The sequence below is a fragment of the Danio rerio genome, chromosome 1 (genome assembly GCF_052040795.2).
Source record: "Danio rerio strain M-AB ecotype USA chromosome 1, GRCz13ab, whole genome shotgun sequence".
Taxonomy (NCBI): Eukaryota; Metazoa; Chordata; class Actinopteri; order Cypriniformes; family Danionidae; genus Danio; species Danio rerio.
Window position 1 is genome coordinate 29,346,706 of NC_141021.1, and position 20,466 is coordinate 29,367,171.

The 20,466-nt window shown below is 50.2% G+C and overlaps 2 protein-coding genes and 1 long non-coding RNA gene across 7 annotated transcripts; all 3 read left to right on the forward strand.

Moving 5' to 3' along the window:
- The first annotated feature begins 1,456 nt into the window (after positions 1 to 1,456).
- On the forward strand, positions 1,457 to 5,948 carry LOC137495495 (uncharacterized). Its single transcript, XR_015476626.1, has 3 exons — positions 1,457 to 1,553; positions 1,831 to 2,525; positions 2,746 to 5,948. It is a non-coding gene; the product is annotated as an uncharacterized LOC137495495 (long non-coding RNA).
- Positions 5,949 to 7,691: 1,743 nt separating this feature from the next.
- On the forward strand, positions 7,692 to 9,920 carry LOC147846855 (uncharacterized). Its single transcript, XM_087237264.1, has 2 exons — positions 7,692 to 8,850; positions 9,128 to 9,920. The coding sequence occupies exons 1-2, from the start codon at positions 7,789 to 7,791 to the stop codon at positions 9,269 to 9,271; spliced, it is 1,206 nt and encodes a 401-aa protein (XP_087093390.1). The 5' UTR covers positions 7,692 to 7,788; the 3' UTR covers positions 9,272 to 9,920.
- Positions 9,921 to 11,529: 1,609 nt separating this feature from the next.
- Positions 11,530 to 15,408, forward strand: LOC147846856 (uncharacterized). Of its 5 annotated transcripts, XM_087237263.1 has the most exons (6): positions 11,530 to 13,417; positions 13,504 to 13,974; positions 14,370 to 14,539; positions 14,634 to 14,888; positions 14,969 to 15,202; positions 15,282 to 15,408. In XM_087237263.1, exons 1-6 carry the CDS (start codon positions 12,751 to 12,753, stop codon positions 15,378 to 15,380), a joined length of 1,896 nt encoding a protein of 631 aa, XP_087093389.1. In that variant the 5' UTR covers positions 11,530 to 12,750; the 3' UTR covers positions 15,381 to 15,408. The 5 variants fall into 5 exon arrangements, with proteins under 5 accessions (XP_087093389.1, XP_087093388.1, XP_087093387.1 ...); XM_087237262.1 differs by having other exon boundaries at positions 11,530 to 13,974; XM_087237261.1 differs by having other exon boundaries at positions 12,601 to 13,417; positions 14,634 to 15,202.
- The last annotated feature ends 5,058 nt before the right edge of the window (positions 15,409 to 20,466 follow it).

Below are 20,466 nucleotides of genomic sequence, written 5' to 3' on the forward strand. Positions count from 1 at the left end.
CAACAACAACAACAACAACCACTACTTCAAAAACAACATATTCAACTATGACTTTAACAACAAGTTCAACATCTTCAACAACATCAAAACTTTCCACTTCAAACTGAATCACACAATGCTTCCTGTAATGATTGATGGGTCAAATGACATTAATCATGTGAGACACAAAAAAATCACTGATGTATTCTGATATTCCTATGCGTAAAAGCACAACTCTTAATGATGAAGTGAAACGTAAGAGAAAGGAAAGGCGACTCCGACAGAGGTCGCGCCGAGCCAACAAATCAACTGGACGAACTCTCTGTGAACCCCTTGCTACTTCAGATGACCCTCTTGCTAGTAGTCGAACTCTGAATGAACTCCCAACTTGTACTTTTGCTGAACTTTCTACCGAGTTCACGCACCTGAATTTGAGTGCATAACTATATAGCACATTATAAATCAAGGCTTATATTAAAATGCCTAAATGTTGATTTATATGATACAATGTACTCTTGAAGACTATATATCTGTCTTTTTACTGTTCAAGTGATTTAGCATGCTCCTTGAATGTATGATTTAAGTAGTCCGTGCACCTGTGTTTAGGGTTGATTTATGAATACTGTCACTGATACACTGAGTATAAAAGCTGACATGTACTCTTCAGTTTTGCGCTTCCCGACTTCTGTTCATTGAGGTTGGTTGCCCTTTGTCTCTAACGGGAGGCAAAGTAAGGATTTCTGTTTTCTGTTTGTCTTTTGTTTGCTCTACTTTTTCACTGGATTTTATTTTATTAATAAAAGTGTATTTTATTAATTTTCTTCACTGGAGTGGACATTGACTTCATTTTCCAGAACCCATCTAAGTTACCCTGTGTGGTAAAGTATGCTCTAATTTATTCTTTTGCAAAAATCTTTAAAGACGATCCTTTAACTAAACTCTTGCTAAGAAAATATAGCTAAGGGAGGATCCTGATCTTAACTTTGTTTAATTAGGGTGATTAAATAAAGGGAAATCAGCACAATCCGCTGTGTCTTCAACCTAATTCTCCAGCAAGATCACAGTTAAAACTCGATCACCGTCCATAAACTCTGCCTAAACTCTCAAGATGGCACCATGTCTAAATCAGCACCATAGACATGCTCCTAGAAAGTAAAAAAACGAAATGGGTAGATGGTGGGTCTTTTTTACTGTCTGGAAAACTGATTTGGGGGATAGGGGGTCTCTGAAACGTCCGTTAGGGGGATGGTGGGTCTTTCTAGCGAGCGTCTGGAACAACCCCAAGGTCCATTAGGAAGACAGTTGGTCTGACAGGTGGGAACGACGTGATGATGCTCACCGGTAGAGTTGGTTAGACCCAAGCCCACCAAGCCATGCCAGAAGGGAAACCATCTTTCTTGCCCTACCTTTGCAAAAGGGCGATTAAAGGAAGTGAAAGCATGTTGTTGCGGATGTTGCCCGGAGGACTTTTATTATGAAAGTGCAGTTCTCCATCTGTTAAGAGCCACAGACGGACACTGCAGCTCATTTCTGTGACAGAGGATCATAGACAGTGTTGTGTGCGTCCTATAAAAGTGAGTAGCAGTGCGGATGTCATGTTAGTAGCATGAGAGAACATTCCAAATGTGATGTAGCACTTCAATGCTACGTGTTAGTTTTTATTCATTACAGTGCTTAGCATAGTAAGCTAAAACTCTCATGTCTAGTTATAAGTGAAGATATTTAATGTTTTACTGTTATAAAATATGTTTATGGTTCACTTTGTTCTTGTTTATGGGGAGCAGCCTATATTTTGAATGTTACTTATCAATGTAAGAGTTTTAATTTAGTTTATTACTTTGTGTGTTCCAGAGAAACCACACACATACACCTCACAAACATCCATAAGTGCTCAGATCAAGCGTAGTTCACCACTAAGCCAACTGCCTAGTTGCAAGGAAGATCTTACTGCTCTTCAGTGTGCAATGCACTACCCTTGGACTGCTGTGCATTCTGCCTTAACCAGCTCACTCATAAATACGGTGCTTCAGTTCATACCAGCAAGTGCACTTCAAATCACCCTCTCATTAGCCTAAACGTTGAGGTACACAGGATCCTAAGCCATACAGACTTCAGTGGATGCTTTAAAGCTGCCCTGCCCCAATACTATCAGTGTTTGCTGCTGGATTAGAGCTCACTTCCCATCCTGTTAATTGTTACTGATTGAAAGCTGTACAGGCTGGCTCCCCCCTTTTGTGGACGTTTTGCAGTTTGTAATAAACCCTGTTAAACCTGACCTCATCTCTCTGTCATGTTCTGACCGACACCCCTGGTTCGCTACGCTCCCTTTAACTAGCCCTAACGGCAATGTAGTCTTCACTACGCTACCTGTTAGGATGTCTCGCGCCTGGAGGTGCGGGACTGATGCCAAATGCCTCTGACCTGCCATCACGATTTTGGCGAAGGTGTGAAATCGTGGACTTAGTTCCTGGTGGCCATACGGTTTAAGGAACCAGGGAGTCTATGCCTAGGCTGGATGCCCAAGCAGGTGCATGTCACGGTTGCAGGTTTGTGCACTCTTCCGGAGTGTCTGTTTGATTATGTGGGTTTGTTTTGTTTTTGTTCTCCACGTGTATTTGTTTTGATCACGTGTGATGACGGCACTTAGCTAGCTTGATTAGTCCGCCAGCTGAGGCCCCTTATTCGTGCCTATATATGGGCGACATTTTCTGTGTGTCCTTGTCAGTTCGTTATGTGTGCTTATGTGTGCTATCTGTCTGTGCTCAGGACCGTGAGGAGTTTCTACAGGACCCTGTTTTCCTGCCTGATACCTGCCCTGTTCTCCCAGCCCTAGCATTGCACTCATTCCTTGCATTTGTTTAGACTGTGTAAAATAAATACTTTTTGTTCACTCGCACTTGGATCCATCAGAACATTTATTTGAGTGTGACAGTGCGTCTGTTTCCCGCAAGTCTACGACCGTGCATCCTGGCACAATAGAAAAGAACCAGGGGGTCTGAGGCCAAGCCGTCTGCCCCAGCAGGTGTGTCCATTTTCTGCAAACCTTCAGCTGCGCATCCTGGCTTGACGGAAAGGAACCAGGGGATCTATGGCCGGGCTGTATGCCCCAGCAGGTGTGTCCGTCCGCGCGTCCTGGCACGATAGGTATGAACCAGGGAATCTGAGGCTAAGCCGTCTGCCCCAGCAGGTGCGTCCATTTTCCGCGAGCCTTTGGCTGCACATCATGGCACGATGGGAAAGAACTAGGGGGTCTAAGGCCAGGCTGGTCTGCCCGAGCACGTGTCCTCTTGATGAAAGGTATGTGACAAAATTTGATCTTACCTGGTTTCTTGATGGTGTTGTTCTGAGGGGGTGTGGTTTAAAACGTGTTTTTAGCTTAATGTTTGTTGGTTGTTGTTGTTGAAATTGTTGTTGGAATTGTAGTTAGAGATGTAATTGTAGATGTTGTGGTTTTAGTGGTAGCAGTAGCAGCAGCGGTAGCAACAGCAGTAGCAGTAGCTGGCTGTGACGGAGAGGTCTTCAAAAGAAAGATGACTGTGATATGGAAGCTAGATTATTTACAGTGGCTTAGGAATCGTCTGATTGGTGAATTGTAAATTGGATAATGCAGGTCCAGCCAAAAGCAATTATAAGCACCTGATAGTCTTAAAATTAGATTATAAATAAACTTTAAAATAAACACAATAAATAAACACAAAACAGTCTATAGCCCCTTTCACACAGTGATACCGGTAAATATATGGAAAGTTTCATTCAAAAAAGCGCTGTTCACACAGGCGAGGACGTTACGGAAATTTTCCGGAAAAGAGCATTCACACATCTATTCCAAAATACCGGTAAATTCTGACATCATTAACCAGAAATGAGCTCTAAACGGCTACGCTTGTTTTTGTAAACATTTGACTACATCACAAACTCTGTGGATGGATCAGTATTGTGAACAACTTAGATGAAAACATAAAGAGAAACACTTTTGCATGTCGAGATGTACATTATATGGGTGTGTGCTGACGCTCATGGGCTGTTTCATGGGCACACGCAAAGCTTGAAGGTAAACAAACAACGGCTTATCATAAGCATCTTATCGATAACTAATTACACGGTTGGCATTAAGATGAGCATATAAACATTATCTGACTATTTCTAGCAGCTAAATGTGTCTGGAAAAATATTCAAAGGCTTTTATTCTCATAAATCGTGCGGACGTGAATGCGTCTGACTGTTCTGATTCGCTAAAGCAGACATCTCATGTCAGCACGTTCTAGACGTGCACACGCTCTTTCTGGCAATCTTCCTTTTGCGTTCACACAGTGCAGCATTCCAGCAAATAACCGGTAATGTTACAACTTCTCTTTCCGGAAAATAGCCAGAACGGATTTTCCTGTATTTTCAAAAAGGGCCTGTTCACACATACACACCTTTTCCAGTAATTTTCCAGAGAGGTGTGTATGTGTGAAAGGGGCTTATGTTTGTATTTATGAAAATGAGGTAAAGTTGCTATTTAAATCATAACCCCTGAATTCAGCACAGCTGAATAGAGGCTATACGAAGACACTTTAAGATGTGCAAAAACAGTTAATTGTGTGTGAGTGTGTGTGGACGACAAACTTTGTAATGGCATTTGTGTGTGACTCATAAACTCCACCACTAATATATCAAATAAAATTACTTGCTATATTTGACTCATAAACTGAATCTGGTTCATCTATGTCTGTCTCTGTGCTGTTTATTTGACATGAAGCAGTAACCAACACGCACATGGGAACAGTAGGCAGGGAGAACCATGTAATTTGCATTAAAAGCACAGGCTACAAAAAAAGCCACACTGTCATCTGAGCCAAAACTTTTCAGACATATTCTGGAGACATCAAAAACTTATCTTACATCTTGTTAAAAAGGTAAAATAGGAGCCCTTTAAATTACACCTCACCTTGTTTGCAGAATGTAGGACAATTAAAAATTGCACTTTATTAATTAAGTTATAAATTATAAATTAATTGCTGGAACTTTTTTCTCCATGATATTTTATCTGAGAAAAGTTTTTCCTGGCTTAACCAGAAAGATGCTCTCTTATTGAATCTCTTATTGAAGCATGTCCTGTCACGGTGCATTGAAATAAACAAAACACGAAACTAAGGTATGGTACGGGAACACAACACATGAACAACATACCATACAAAAACAAATGACTCCGTAACAACAAACCAAACGGGTGCAGGGTGTATAAATAGTCCAAACAATCAATAGGTGACAGGCTTCAGCTGTGTGTGATCAGTGGAAGTGAAACCTGGTGTATGTGTAGCGGAATGTAGGGATTTGTAGTTCTTGACTAATTTGTAGTTCACCAGCGATCTCTGCAGTACTTGATAGCGGTATACATGACATGTCCACCCCATTATACATTCTTGCAAAAGATTTACTGCAGCAAGATGGGTGGTTAAATAGCTGCTATATGTATGCAGTCACTGCCTTGTAAAAATGTTTTTGATAAATTTACTACTTTTGAATTTTAGATTACAGATAATAAAAAGTAAATAGCAACTTTCCTGTCATTCAGACCTGCAAAACTTCCAAACAAGTTGGACCAGGAGCAGTTTTTGGCTAGTAATCAGGGGCCTCATGTACGAAGACTTGCGTGGAAATCTTACTAAAACATTGCGTACGCACAAAGCTGTAAATGTGCGTACGCAGAAAAAAAATTCAGATGTATGAAACACTGCGTACGCCGAATCTCACGCATATTCTTTTGTACATCCGAATGAACGTGAAACTGAGCGCAACATGCACAAGCACAAAACCCCTCCCTGCCTCCTCCCCCGTATGAATATGCTAATGGCAAAACCCAACGAAAAAGCAATGGCAAAATCAAGCAAAAAGAGAAACTTTGAACAGAATGTGAAATGGAGGTGCTGCTTTCGGAGGTAGACCGGAGAAAAGCGGTGTTATTTGCAAGTTTGTTCTCCGGAATTAACAACAAAAGGAAAAAAATAGAGTGGGAGAGTTTAGCTGATGCGGTTAACACAGTTGGGTCTGAACATCGCACTGAGTGCATTAAAAAAAGAAATAGTGTGATTTATATCTGTAAAATGTTGTATATCTGTAAAAATGCTGTACCCTTAACAGTCTCAGTGGCGCACCTCGTAAGACGCATGTGATCATGTATTGACACGTTCGAGCATAAACTCGGCTCGAATCCAGCGTCTGATGAACTCTTTCTTCTTTTTTTTCCCGCTACATATCAGATTTTGCCTACTATTTATCACGAGAAAGACAAGTAGGAATCATCAATAAGTATGTGCATCATATTTTATTTGCACATTTATTGAATGGAAATGTTTCTGATTCACGCATGCAAATTCATCTTCATATAGTGTCTTTATAGCAATGTGCGTGCAGTAGATAGCTCAGATTACATTGGGAAAACAGGCGACTGCTGCAAATTGTGCTTTAATGTTTAGCTGGTCAACTGTATGGTATGGAAACCTTATATTCCTGCTAGATGAACAGGTCTAGTCCTTTAGGAACAAAGATGGGCAGAGGATCACCTTTTGCCAGTGAATAAGTGAGAAATTTTTAGAAATGGTTATTAACAATGTTCCTCAAAGAAAGATAGGTAGACATTTGATTTAGAAAACGCACAAAAATTAAATCAAAATTTAGACCTTTGTGATACTAATAAAAGTACAGTGCAAGATCTAGAGAGTATGAATCAGAGTGATGTAAACTAAATTATCTTTGATAGTGTACCTGAAAATGGAAGGAGGTCTGAGACTCACACTATGCTATCCGAACCGTGACCAGGCCTGTTTCGCTGATCATTTGAGAAGTGTGAGTGTGCTGAATCGGGCTCAGGCACGGTTCCCTTGGCTGGCCCTGACCCGGTTGGAAGAGGTGGGCCTGAGCGCGGTTCACTTAGGGTTTGGCACGGTACGTTTGTAGTGTGAGTGCAAAACGCGGCAAAGCCCGAAACTGAAAGTGAGACGTGACTTTAAGGGACTGTTTCATATGGATTTATTAATCATTCTTACTGTTCAATGAATGCAAACTGCCGTAGTTTATTAAAGACACAAACCCCTCACTGCACCACAGCTGCACGGCTTCAGCAAACCTCCTCATTCCTGCAGCACGAGGGCTTTATGATTGTTTATGAGTGCCAAAAGTGGCGGATCTGTTCGGCGAAATATCTGACTGCGTGTCACCGCATCCCTAATGACTGTTTGGGGAAATATTTGAATGAATGTCACTGCATATAAAACGACTGAAACGATATAACTAGAGAAAGTAAAAAAAAATCATTTTGAAAACGAAATGCATTGATTTTATTTTTTTGCTGTTTGAAACAACTAACACTCATTTGGGGGATGGTGGGTCTCTAGCGGGGGGGGTCTTTGGAACGACCGCTGGCAAACGCTATGGATGAGCTCACCGGGGGCGTTGGTTGGACCAGGGGGAGAGCCCACCAAGCCATGCCCGGACAGAGACCACTCTCTCCGGCATGACCCGCGCCTGGAGGGGGGGTAGCGCGTCCCTGGGTTTCGCTGACCTGCCGTCGAGATTTCGATAACAGACTCAAATGAAGGACTTAGTGCAATTTTCGATTTCGCGGTTGAACGAACCAGGGGTCTAACGAGGGCCCCGTTGCCCCAAAACAAGCGTTCAAACCCGGGCAAACCAAGTGCGCGCTGCTGCCCTGGTCCTACCAAGGACCCAGGCCTCAATGGCCAGCAAAGCTACCCCAAAACAAGCGTTCAAACCCGGGCCAACCAAGTGGGCGCTGCTGCCCTGGTCCTACCAAGGACCCAGGCCTCAATGGCCAGCAAAGCTACCCCAAAACAAGCGTTCAAATCCGGGCAAACCAAGTGCGCGCTGCTGCCCTGGTCCTTCCAAGGACCCAGGCCTCAATGGCCAGCAAAGCTACCCCAAAACAAGCGTTCAAACCCGGGCAAACCAAGTGGGCGCTGCTGCCCTGGTCCTACCAAGGACCCAGGCCTCAATGGCCAGCAAAACTACCCCAAAACAAGCGTTCAAATCCGGGCAAACCAAGTGCGCACTGCTGCCCTGGTCCTTCCAAGGACCCAGGCCTCAATGGCCAGCAAAGCTACCCCAAAACAAGCGTTCAAACCCGGGCAAACCAAGTGGGCGCTGCTGCCCTGGTCCTACCAAGGACCCAGGCCTCAATGGCCAGCAAAGCTACCCCAAAACAAGCGTTCAAATCCGGGCAAACCAAGTGCGCACTGCTGCCCTGGTCCTTCCAAGGACCCAGGCCTCAATGGCCAGCAAAGCTACCCCAAAACAAGCGTTCAAACCCGGGCAAACCAAGTGGGCGCTGCTGCCCTGGTCCTACCAAGGACCCAGGCCTCAATGGCCAGCAAAGCTACCCCAAAACAAGCGTTCAAATCCGGGCAAACCAAGTGCGCGCTGCTGCCCTGGTCCTTCCAAGGACCCAGGCCTGAATGGCCAGCAAAACTACCCCAAAACAAGCGTTCAAACCCGGGCAAACCAAGTGGGCGCTGCTGCCCTGGTCCTACCAAGGACCCAGGCCTCAATGGCCAGCAAAGCTACCCCAAAACAAGCGTTCAAATCCGGGCAAACCAAGTGCGCACTGCTGCCCTGGTCCTTCCAAGGACCCAGGCCTCAATGGCCAGCAAAGCTACCCCAAAACAAGCGTTCAAACCCGGGCAAACCAAGTGGGCGCTGCTGCCCTGGTCCTACCAAGGACCCAGGCCTCAATGGCCAGCAAAGCTACCCCAAAACAAGCGTTCAAACCCGGGCAAACCAAGTGGGCGCTGCTGCCCTGGTCCTACCAAGGACCCAGGCCTCAATGGCCAGCAAAGCTACCCCAAAACAAGCGTTCAAATCCGGGCAAACCAAGTGCGCACTGCTGCCCTGGTCCTTCCAAGGACCCAGGCCTCAATGGCCAGCAAAGCTACCCCAAAACAAGCGTTCAAACCCGGGCAAACCAAGTGGGCGCTGCTGCCCTGGTCCTACCAAGGACCCAGGCCTCAATGGCCAGCAAAGCTACCCCAAAACAAGCGTTCAAATCTGGGCAAACCAAGTGCGCACTGCTGCCCTGGTCCTTCCAAGGACCCAGGCCTCATTGGCCAGCAAAGCTAACCCAAAACAAGCGTTCAAATCCGGGCAAACCAAGTGGGCTGAACACCATGGGAGTCAGGGGTCCATGGCAGTCCACCGCGCGCAAAGGCCTATTTGGGTCACCAACGGTAAGCGATGGGTCAGAAAGAGCCAGGGGGGGGGGGGGGTGTCTTTGGTGATCAGTGCTTGCCCGGGATAAGTGAGGGTGTATTGGGCAGAGAGCGCGTGACATGAAGCCTCGGAGGCCAATGGTTCACCAGCGGCACCATTTACGCACCAGCTGAGACCTAAGTGCGCTCACCGGGGGCGTTGGTTGGACCAGGGGAAGAGCCCACATAGCAATGCCCGGAAAGAGACCACTCTCTCCGGCATGACCCGCGCCTGGAGGGGGGGTAGCGCATCCCTGGGTTTCGCTGACCTGCCGTCGAGATTTCGATAACAGACTCAAATTAAGGACTTAGTGCAATTTTCGATTTCGCGGTTGAACGAACCAGGGGTCTAACGAGGGCCCCGTTGCCCCAAAACAAGCGTTCAAACCCGGGCAAACCAAGTGCGCGCTGCTGCCCTGGTCCTACCAAGGACCCAGGCCTCAATGGCCAGCAAAGCTACCCCAAAACAAGCGTTCAAACCCGGGCAAACCAAGTGGGCGCTGCTGCCCTGGTCCTACCAAGGACCCAGGCCTCAATGGCCAGCAAAGCTACCCCAAAACAAGCGTTCAAATCCGGGCAAACCAAGTGCGCACTGCTGCCCTGGTCCTACCAAGGACCCAGGCCTCAATGGCCAGCAAAGCTACCCCAAAACAAGCGTTCAAATCCGGGCAAACCAAGTGGGCGCTGCTGCCCTGGTCCTACCAAGGACCCAGGCCTCAATGGCCAGCAAAGCTACCCCAAAACAAGCGTTCAAATCCGGGCAAACCAAGTGCGCACTGCTGCCCTGGTCCTACCAAGGACCCAGGCCTCAATGGCCAGCAAAGCTACCCCAAAACAAGCGTTCAAATCCGGGCAAACCAAGTGGGCGCTGCTGCCCTGGTCCTACCAAGGATCCAGGCCTCTTGGCCAGCAAAGCTAACCCAAAACAAGCGTTCAAATCCGGGCAAACCAAGTGCGCACTGCTGCCCTGGTCCTTCCAAGGATCCAGGCCTCTTGGCCAGCAAAGCTAACCCAAAACAAGCGTTCAAACCCGGGCAAGGCCAGTGGTCTGAACACCATGGGAGTTAGGGGGTCCACGGGAGTCAAGGGTCCATTTCTGAGCTGCTAACCCGTCTCCCAGCGTCCGTCACCCCGCAGCAAACATAAGACCCCATCGCAGACGGAGGCTAGAACGAAGTGCGGCTGGTGCCCCATACACGAGCCCAGGGCCGGTGGTGACCCATTCACAAACCCAAAGACCGATTGGGTCACCAGCGGTACGTCTTGGCCAGTTGGGTCACCAGCAGCACGTCTGTCTGATCCATGCGGTTTGGAGGAGTTAGTGTCCCCGGGCTTAATAGTGGGGTGCCCGGGCACGGCTGGTGATTAGGTGCAAATCTAGGGGGTCCTTTGGAACCAGCGCTTGCCGCCGGAGAGTGCGTGTACCTCGGGCAGAGCGCGCAAGGCACAGGCCCCCCCACCGCTGGATCTCAGAGGCCCCAGGCCAGGGAGAGGGGCCGGGCTCGCTCCCCAAGAAGGGTGCGTGTGCCTCGGGCAGAGCGCGCAAGGCACAGGCCCCCCCCACCGCTGGATCTCAGAGGCCCCAGGCCAGGGGGAGGGTCCGGGCTCGCTCCCCAAGAAGGGTGCGTGTGCCTCGGGCAGAGCGCGCAAGGCACAGGCCCCCCCCACCGCTGGATCTCAGAGGCCCCAGGCCAGGGAGAGGGGCCGGGCTCGCTCCCCAAGAAGGGTGCGTGTGCCTCGGGCAGAGCGCGCAAGGCACAGGCCCCCCCCACCGCTGGATCTCAGAGGCCCCAGGCCAGGGAGAGGGGCTGGGCTCGCTCCCCAAGAAGGGTGCGTGTGCCTCGGGCAGAGCGCGCAAGGCACAGGCCCCCCCCCCACCGCTGGATCTCAGAGGCCCCAGGCCAGGGAGAGGGGCTGGGCTCGCTCCCCAAGAAGGGTGCGTGTACCTCGGGCAGAGCGCGCAAGGCACAGGCCCCCCCCACCGCTGGATCTCAGAGGCCCCATCAATGGTTCACCAGCGGCTCCATCAATGGTTCACCAGCGGCACATCTTTACGCATCTAGCGCCAAAGGTCCAACAGGAATACGTTATGCCTGGCGCTCACCGGGGCGTTGGTTAGACCCAGGCCCGAGCCCACCAAACCATGCCCGACGGGAGACCACCCTTCCCGGCCTACTTGTGGGGACGTCCCGCGCCTGGAGGTTTTTGCCCGACACCCACAATCTCTGACCTGCCATCAGGGTTTCGGGGAAGGCGAAGAAATATGGACTTAGTCTCTGGCAGTCCAGTCGCCAGACCCCACGGTGACTGATCGATAGGAGCTAGTGTGGCGCCCCAGGGGCTAGGCCCCCACCCAGGCCCCCCAAAGCACCAATGGGGTCGGCCTCTATGGGTGTGGCAGATCCTCCCCGTCCTGGGCGCTCTATCAGGGAGGCGTGGGGGTGTCCCTCCGCACACAGCGCCCCCCCTTCCCGCCCCGATCTGTGGGTAAAGGACCCAGATGGCCCGTCTGGCTAAATGACCCAGAGCTTGTCTGCTGCTCAGCCTGCCCGCCAGCCCGCCCCCCTGGACTCCGTTTCCCCCGCGCCGATACTCGGCCCGTGCCCCCGCCCCACGCCCCTCGCCCTGCGAGGGCTGGGGGATGTTCGGTGGGTTCGGTCGAGTCACCCGGCGTGGTGAATCGAGGCCCCAGGGGCAGCGTAGGGAACGAGCTGGTGTGGGCTTCGATTCTACCCCCGCCCGAGTGTGTGCGTCTGCATCCCGTCCGTCCGCCCGCAACGCCGCCCACCCCCTGGGTTTATCCTTGCTGGCTCCCGGCTGACCCCCACCCCGCCTACCCTGCTCCCGGGGGAGTGAGGGTGGTTGGTTGGGAGGGGAAGCTAGTGGACTGCGGCGAGGTGAAACGTGCCAGGGTCAGTGGTGCCGGGGTTACGGGCTGTCTGGACCCCCCTTTCGATGGTTGGTGCGTATCCCATGTTGGTTGTAGCAGGTCACAAAAGCTCCCGCGGCTGGCGCGTGTGGAGCTGTCCCCCCCCGATGGGGCTCAAACAATCAATCCCCTTTTTGGGGTGGAAAAAGTGAACGTGAATGGCTGTGGAAAAGCTCCCGCTGGCCAGAACAGCAAAATGAAGGGGGGATAGGGAGTGAGGTGGGACACCCCTTCCCCAACTCGAGTCGTGACAAGAGAGAGAGGTGTCGAACCGCTGACCGGGGCAACGATGAAGGGGCGGTGGGGTGAATTGTTTAACGGGACACCCCCTCTGGTTCCTTTGAAAAGGGGGGAAGGGAGTGAGGTGGACACCCCTCTCCCCCCTACTTGAGAAGTCGTAACAAAAGAAGGCTTGAACCGAATGGATCTCCGTAGGGCATCGGCTTACACCTCCTGGTGCGGGGGGGTGTCCTTCCCCTTTAAGAAATACGGGTCCACCAACGTCATGACGCGGAAGTGGACGCCGCCTCCGGCCGTTTATTAACCGCCGCACGTGGCGTGCGGGCCCCTTTCCCCCTCTGCATTGGCTCTGGCACGGTCATGGCTGAATGTGCCCTATGCTTCAACGTCTACAGCCGGCTTGCGCCTCACCTGACGGCCGTTCACAAGGTGGCCAACTCGGACGAGAAGCGGCTGCTTCTCGCGCTGGCCGCCGGCCGCGTGGACACGCGGAAGACACCGTGCCCGGTCCCGGGATGTCGCCGGACGCCAGCCCGCCTAGACAGGCACTTGAGGCAGCACGCGGAGCTCTCGACCTCGGGAAGGAAAGAGGCTATGGGGAGGGCGAAACGCCGGAAAGTAGCTCGGGAGTTGCAGTGGCTGCGGTCCACCCAGCCTGCAATCCCTGTCGTGTCCCAGCTAGCATCGTCCTCCGAGGGGGAGCGGGACTCGGAGGACCCAGAGGCCGGCCGCCCGTGCGCCGACCGCGGCTGCAGGCGCGCCACCGAGCGCATACAGGCTCAGCTCACGGACCTGGGGAAACAGGTTACCAAGATGCGGTCCACCCTGCTCCAAATCACACGCCTCTACCGGGAGCTAAGGAAGGGAGAAGGGGGGAGAAGGAGGAGGAAGAGGGCCAGGAGAACCAGGTCGCCTCCTGCACCACCGCCTCCCGGGCGAGGGACGGCCGGAGGTCCGACGCCCCCCGAGCCTCCGGAGGCTTTGGAGCCCACTGCCTACCCGTTCCCGGACCACGTCCCCGCGCTGAGTTGAGTATATTTCAGGCACGTCACTGTCGCTCTGCTGGGTGTGTGGCTTCGGGGAAGTTGACTCTTGGTTGTGCTCGTTCCACAGACCTTCTCTTGGGGGAGTTCGAAGGGTACCAACTGGGCAGCGAGCCCACCCCCCGCCTGCGGAACAACGTCACTTCGAAGCTGGGGAGAATCAAAGCCTTCCTTGGTTACATGGCCAGGGGCACTGCGGAGCCAGGGGACTTCCTCTTCCTCAACCAACCAGCCCGAATCCGAGCGTGGGCCGCCCGGCTAGGTCAGACGCGCATGGCCGAGTCCACCAGGCAGCACTACCTGAAGAACGTGGCTCAGTTCCTAGACTACCTTTTGGAGACGCCGCCGGCCGCCTGTCAGCTCTCCAGCACGGCTCTGGTTCTGATTCGAAGGGAGGTCAGAGCCCTCATCCGCGGCATACGCCGGCGTGTCGTCGTGCACGAGGTAAGGACCAAGCAGGCGAAGGAAAGCCGACTGATCCCCAAGGCCAGCCTGGTGCGCTGTCACCGGACCGCTGGGAGGAAAATTCCCGCCCTGCTAGGTAAGCAAGCCCTTCCGCCGTTCCAGCGATTCCCCCTGTTCGTTCTTCCGGGGCACCAACAGCCCTTGGTTCATCCAGCCACGTCTGTCTGCCCCTCTCCCCCGCGAATGGGACTCATTCGGGGGGGAAGGGGGGCAGACCGACGTGGCTGGATGAACCAACAGCTGCTAGTGGCCCGGAGAGGAATTGTGCGTTTCTTCTTCAGGGGCACCAGCAGTCCATGAACTGCTGGTGCCCCTGAAGAAGAAACGCACAATTCCTCTCCGGGCCACCAGCAGCTGTTGTTTGAGCTGCTGGCGCCCCGGAGAACAAGTCACCAGCAGCCAAGAGCTGTTGGTGACCCAGAAAGGAAATAGAACCGTCGGTGGTCTAATCTGTCTAATGTCCTTCACCAGATAGCCTCGAATCCAACCCAAGCACTAGGCAACAGTGGCGCTTCTATGGCTTTCTGACTGGCTACCTAACCTCCATCTCTGGGCACCGCTGTGGAGTCTTCCAGAATCTCACAATCCAGGAGGTTGAAGAGGCCTCCAGAAGCCCCGACGAGTCTGCTTATGTCATTAACGTGAGTATGGCGCAAGTAAGGTGGGGGTCACCAGTAGCATGCTCTCTCACTCACTCACTCACTCACTCACTCACTGCTTGTTCTCTGATGGCAGATTACCACTCACAAAACAAACAGAGCCTTTGGGGCGGCTCAGCTGTCCCTAAACAGGGAGGAATACAGCTGGTTCCGCAGGTTTTTGGCGCTGCGGGCTGGTCTCCCCGGAGGGAGCCAGGCTACCTATTTCTTTTTCACTTCCAGAGCCAGTCCTTGTCGGACCCTGAACAAGTACTTTCAGTCTGCTTGGCTCAGTATGGGCCTTCCAGGCAAACCCACCTTTACTGACGTACGCACTGCGATCGCGACTCATGTGAGTAGGCATTGTGACGCCCCTGTAACTACCAGCGGCGGCTTCTATCCTAATCAAGCTTCTGTCTCTCTCCGACGCAGGCAAAGAATGCACACTCTTCAGAGGATCGCCGCAAGGTGGCGCAATTCATGTGCCATGACACTTCAACCTCAGATAAGTTCTACGCACTTCACCTCGGACCTCTCCAAGCACGCGAGCGCCGCAGACTCTTTGAAAGGGCCCTGGTGGAGGAGGAGGAGGATGGGGAGGCAGCGGGCACTGAAAGCCCCCCGCGGAAAGGGCGCAAGAGGACAGAGACTTCCGTCTCTCCCCTGGTAAAAATCACATTCTCTTTGGCGTGGACAGCAGAACGTATGGCATTGGCTAACTTCCCTTTATGTGTCTCTTTTCCAGGAGGGAACCAGCAGGAGGACGCTGCCATGGCGCCCTGCCAAAGGGAAAAGCCAGGGCGCTCGCCCGCTCGAACAAACAGAAGACTCTGAATCGTCCTGAATAAATATTGTACAACTTAACGGTCAAATGGTGTTCAGTGTCTTCATTATTCCTTTTATTTATTATCTGTGTGTTAAAAGTAAATTCAGTGGGGACAAAAATGAGCCCTGTCTTCTTAGTTCAACGCTGTATGCCTGCTGCGTCCAGGTCCTGCCTTGGCTACGTTCCGATTGGGACAGATTAGCCCTAACTTGTGTGTTAAAAGTGTCACGTGGGATGCCCTCGTCCAGGTTCTGCCTTGGCTACGTTCCAATTGGGACAAACTATCCCTGCCTTGAGTGTTAAAAGTGACTCGCGGGACGCCCCCGTCCAGGTTCAGCCTTGGTTGATAGCTCATAGGGAGAATGAATCCCTTTTCCAGCACAAGGGGGTGATGGGCTGGACAAATCTGTCCAGGTCTGCAAATGCTTTGAACGCCCAGAAGGCCTTGAGTCCAATTCTGTATATTAGCAAGCTTCTCCCGGGACAGCTCGGTCCTTAGAGATGCATGAATAGGTCAGGACAGGGCAGCTGTGGAGTGGAGGTTAACTTTATGGAGAAATCTCCACTGTGCTGCTGAGTAAGAGCTCTTCTCACTGAACAGCGCAGCATCAATGACGTAAGCGTGCCCAGGCCCGATTGTAGTGTGAGTGCAGGCCGTCGGGGGAGATGGGAGGGGGGACAAGCGTGCTTTGGCCCGGTTCGAGGCAACTGTACCTAGTGTGAGTACAGCCTAAGTGAACTGTGCCTAAGAGGTTTACATAAAATACACTTTGGATATAGACAGTTTAACCTGTTGTGCAGACCAAAACTGTAAATACAGTAAGATATTGTTGTGCTTTTAACCCGACACTATCGGTGTAATAAGTGTCTGTGGAGGCGTGAAGAAGGGCACACAACAACCGAAATCCATTTCAAATGTTTACTTAAATAACACCTTCACAGCAGCGTGTAATGCTCTTGCCCAGTGCAGAGCGGTTTATTAACCACCCACACTAGAACCTGCGAGCATACTACTGAACGAACATCACATACAACAGCTAACTAACTCCCGCGTGATGACAAAACAGCAATGGGATTGGCTAATGCACGTAACGTAATGTAGCCGTAAGGTTAATAAAAGTTCTCTTGTCTGTTAACTATTAAACACTACAACACCACCCCCCTCTAATTTTAAGCTGGCAGAGTCCCTTCTGCACTAACAAGGGAGGTAAGAAGTGTCCTCACTCTTTAGTTTTTTTTTTTTTCTCAGTTTAGTCTGTGTAATGACTTGGAACGCGAACAAGTCATCCCCTTTTTGTTGTCATTTCTTCCTTTCCACCACAATCTGGAACCTTGTTAGAAAAGGTCTGTGGCGTGTCCAAAAGTGGGTCGTCTGAGTGTGAAGGACCGGGCAATTCTACCTCTGCCACTACATGTTCCTGGGCAGTGTCCACAATCAAAGGGCATTCCTCAGTGCATGTAAATTTCCTACGCAGCCTCTGCATCCATGCAGGTATGTGATCACTTAGATAAGGTTGTAAACGATCATGATGCAGCACTCTCTCACTTCGCCAGTCTTTGACTTTGTAAAGTACTGGCCCCAGACATTCCATAACAACAAATGGCCCTTGCCACGGAGCCTGCAGTTTTGGGCTGTACCCCTTTTTTCGGCTACTGACCTTCACAAAGACAAGATCACCCACTTGGTAGGACTTCTCTCTCGCTCGTAAGTCATACACTTTCTTCTGTTGAGTCTGGGCAGAGTGTAAGTTCTAGCGGGCTGTTTTATGTGCCAGCTGAAGGTTAGCTTGTAACTCGTGAACAAACTCAGGTGTCTCTTTTGCTTCTCTGTTAACTTCAGTGGTCCTTAGCCAGATGTCATGTGGCTGGAAAACCTCTCGTCCTAGCATCAGTTGATTTGGTGTGAACCCTGTCGCTGAATGTACTGTACTCCTGTATGCCGCAGTAAGAAGGGGGAGATGTTTATCCCAATTCCGTTGATTTTGAACCACATAGCACCTTATCATCTGCAAAAAGGTTCTATTAAATCTTTCCACTTGGCCGTTCAAAGCTGGATGATACGGCTTGGTTCGTGTCTTGGTAACTTGTAAAAGGCGGCAAACTTCATTAAACAAGGAGCTCTCAAAGTTACGGGCTTGATCCGTATGGATTTCCAGGGGAACTCCAAACTGAGAAACAAAGTGAAACACCAACTTCTTTGCAGTAGTCTCGGCTCCTTGCTCAGGAATAGGGAAGGCTTCTACCCAATGAGTAAACTGATCAATTATGACAAGGATAAACCGGTTGCCTGACTTAGATTCCGGAAATGGGCCTAGGACATCAAGATGAAGCCGATCCATTGGTGTTCCAGCCTGGTAGTTCTGAAGTCTAGCCCTCCCAGTTTGACTCATGATCTTACAAGAACTACATTGTGGGCACATCTTGACAAACAGGTGTACATCATTTCCCATGTTGTACCAGTGATACTGACTACAAAGACGTTGAAGTGTTTTTTCCTCTCCTGTATGGCCTGCTTGTGCCGGATTATGACTGGCATGAAGAATCTCCTTCTTAAGGGAAGCTGGAACAAGTAAGCGAAGAGATGGCATGCCTCCAGCGACATCATCCCAACGGTAATACAGGATTCCATCTCGAGACTCCACTTAAAACCAACACAACCAGTACTTGCGAACCGCTGGGCTCAGCATCATAACCTCTTCTCTGGCAGGTAAAGAACCATTAGCCATCCATTGATTGAGAATGGATAGGTCTGGATCAGCTAATTGCTCTTCCCTAAGAGTCTCAAGGCTCAGTGGTTCCAGCCAGTTTGGGGAGAAAACAGAGTTAGCAGCATGTATTTCATTTACAGGACTTTGGTTGTCAGTGTGACTACTCTCATTCTGAGAATTAAGGGAGTGTGTGCGTCTTACTGCCAAGGGAATAACATCATCAACATCCTTCTCAAATTTCACCCATTGATGATGCAGTTTTTGACAGAATTTACAGCCCTTGCACGGCAAGCTATCCAGCTCTCTTCCTGCTTGATAACAGTCACACAATCCTTCGTCCATTACCTTTCGGGACAGAGCATCAGCATTGGCATGAAGTTTACCTGCTCTGTGCTCAATAACAAAGTTATACTGGCTGAGCTCCTCAAGCCATCTTGCAAGTTGGCCTTCTGGTCTCTTAAACCTGTATAGCCATGTCAGGCTGCTGTGATCCGTTCTCAGTATGAAGTTGGACCCCAACAAATAGTGACGGAACTGTCGTGTGAACCTAACGACAGCTAGGAGTTCCTTTCGTGTGACACAATATCGCTGTTGTGTTGGTGTAATGACACAGCTTGCAAATGAGATGACCTTCTCTTCACCCCACTGTATTTGTGAGAGCACCGCTCCGATGCTCTGATTCGACGCATCAGTGTCCAGCACAAACTTTCCTGATGAAACGGGAAACACCAGAATGGGTGCAGTGGTAAGACTCACTTTAAGATGTTTGAAGACCTCTTGCTGCTCTTTCTCCCAGAAGAAGGGAGTCCCCTTTTTGAGTAGTGTTGTCAAGGGTGTGCATATTTCAGCAAAAAAGTTGTCCCGCTTGTGAGGGCTCAGTGTGACTTTGTTCATGGCCTGGGTGCCATCCATGGCTGTGGAATGTGTGGTAGTGTCATCATGTGGATCAGGATCATGTGTCACTTTGTTGGTTTGTGTTAAAGCATATAAACAAGCCTCTGTTGCTTTAAGTCTTTTGAGCATAGGTGAAATAGCAGTTTGGAGTTGCTTATTTTGTTGCGATAGCAATGCTTGTAGCCATTGTGGGGGGTCTGGAGAAGCTGATGCTCCAAGCTGGGCTTCTTAACCATTTGATTCCATGTTGATGATTATTTTTTATTTTTTATTCTTATTTTTTTTTAAGAGCATAGCTGTTATTTCTTTATTTTCTTCAAATTTGCATAAATTTTGTGCAATTCAGTCGCTAATTCGGAGTATACACAGTCATTTAGCCTCTTTGGAGGAAATTTCAGGTCTGTGTATTGAGGCTGCGTCACTTGTCAGGCAGTCACACGCAGTGCTAAATTTGGCAGGCTGCCAGCTCCACGTGGCACAGCGAGGGGGGAGGGGAAGCCCGGCTGCTTTTTACTCTGTGATATCACAGATATGCACAAACGTATAATTCAGTCTCTAAAGCAACTTCTCAGCAGCGATTTTCCGCAAATAATGTCCATAGACTGACAGAGGTTGTCTTCAGCAGTACAAACACTCACAGCTTTGTTGTTGATTGTCCGACGAGCTCAACTTCTGACACCACTTGTTGTGCTTTTAACCCGACACTATCGGTGTAATAAGTGTCTGTGGAGGCGTGAAGAAGGGCACACAACAACCGAAATCCATTTTAAACGTTTACTTAAATAACACCTTCACAGCAGCGGGTAATGCTCTTGCCCAGTGCAGAGCGGTTTATTAACCATCCACACTGGAACCTGCGAGCATATGTGATGGTGTAGTGCAGCTGATTGAAATAAGCAGTCCAAAATATGATGGTGCCGCGCAGCTGATTGGCATTGACATCGGCCAATCGGCACGTAGCATCGCCTTTTTGAAACCTGATTGGTTGGTGCTTGGGATGCGTCACGTCCGACTCCGACACACTGGTTTGGGTGTCTAGTTGCGGCTACAGGTAGAGGCTCTGCGCTCGTTCTGATAATTTTTCGTAAGTTGTTTGAATGGAGCCACGTTAAGCTCTCTTTTGGCATTGTTCTAGTGCATCGTGTGGCGGTGGCTTTTCCCTGGGCTGTGGTGGCTGGATGACTGTTCAGTTGCAGGTATGTGATGGCTTTTGACTGGCTGGGTAATGGGGTTTAGCCGCATTTAACCTGCGTGTTTGATGCCGTACAGCTATTAATTCCGGCACCTCGCTGTATTCTTGTATCGACCAACGAGTGATTATAACGTGTCTGTGCGCCCATTGGTAAGTGAAGCACTTATGATTTGGTGTGATTTATTTAAAGGACCATGTTAATGGGCTTGTTTGTGCTTTTCCTCCTTAGGATCGTCCCTTTTCTTTCTCCCCTTTCCCTTTTATGTCGGATCTTCCTCTGGTATCATTTGTTTATTAGCTCCCGTATTCA

Excerpts from the sequence above, each read along its gene's own strand:
- LOC147846855 (XM_087237264.1), top strand. The coding sequence starts at position 7,789 with ATGGCCAGCAAAGCTACCCCAAAACAAGCGTTCAAATCCGGGCAAACC. Across the intron at positions 8,851-9,127 it reads TTCAAATCCGGGCAAACCAA|TGGGCTGAACACCATGGGAG; the intron begins GTGCGCACTGCT and ends GGGCAAACCAAG.
- LOC147846856 (XM_087237259.1), top strand. The coding sequence starts at position 12,768 with ATGCTTCAACGTCTACAGCCGGCTTGCGCCTCACCTGACGGCCGTTCA. Across the intron at positions 13,975-14,369 it reads GAAAATTCCCGCCCTGCTAG|ATAGCCTCGAATCCAACCCA; the intron begins GTAAGCAAGCCC and ends GTCCTTCACCAG. Across the intron at positions 15,203-15,281 it reads AGACTTCCGTCTCTCCCCTG|GAGGGAACCAGCAGGAGGAC; the intron begins GTAAAAATCACA and ends TCTCTTTTCCAG.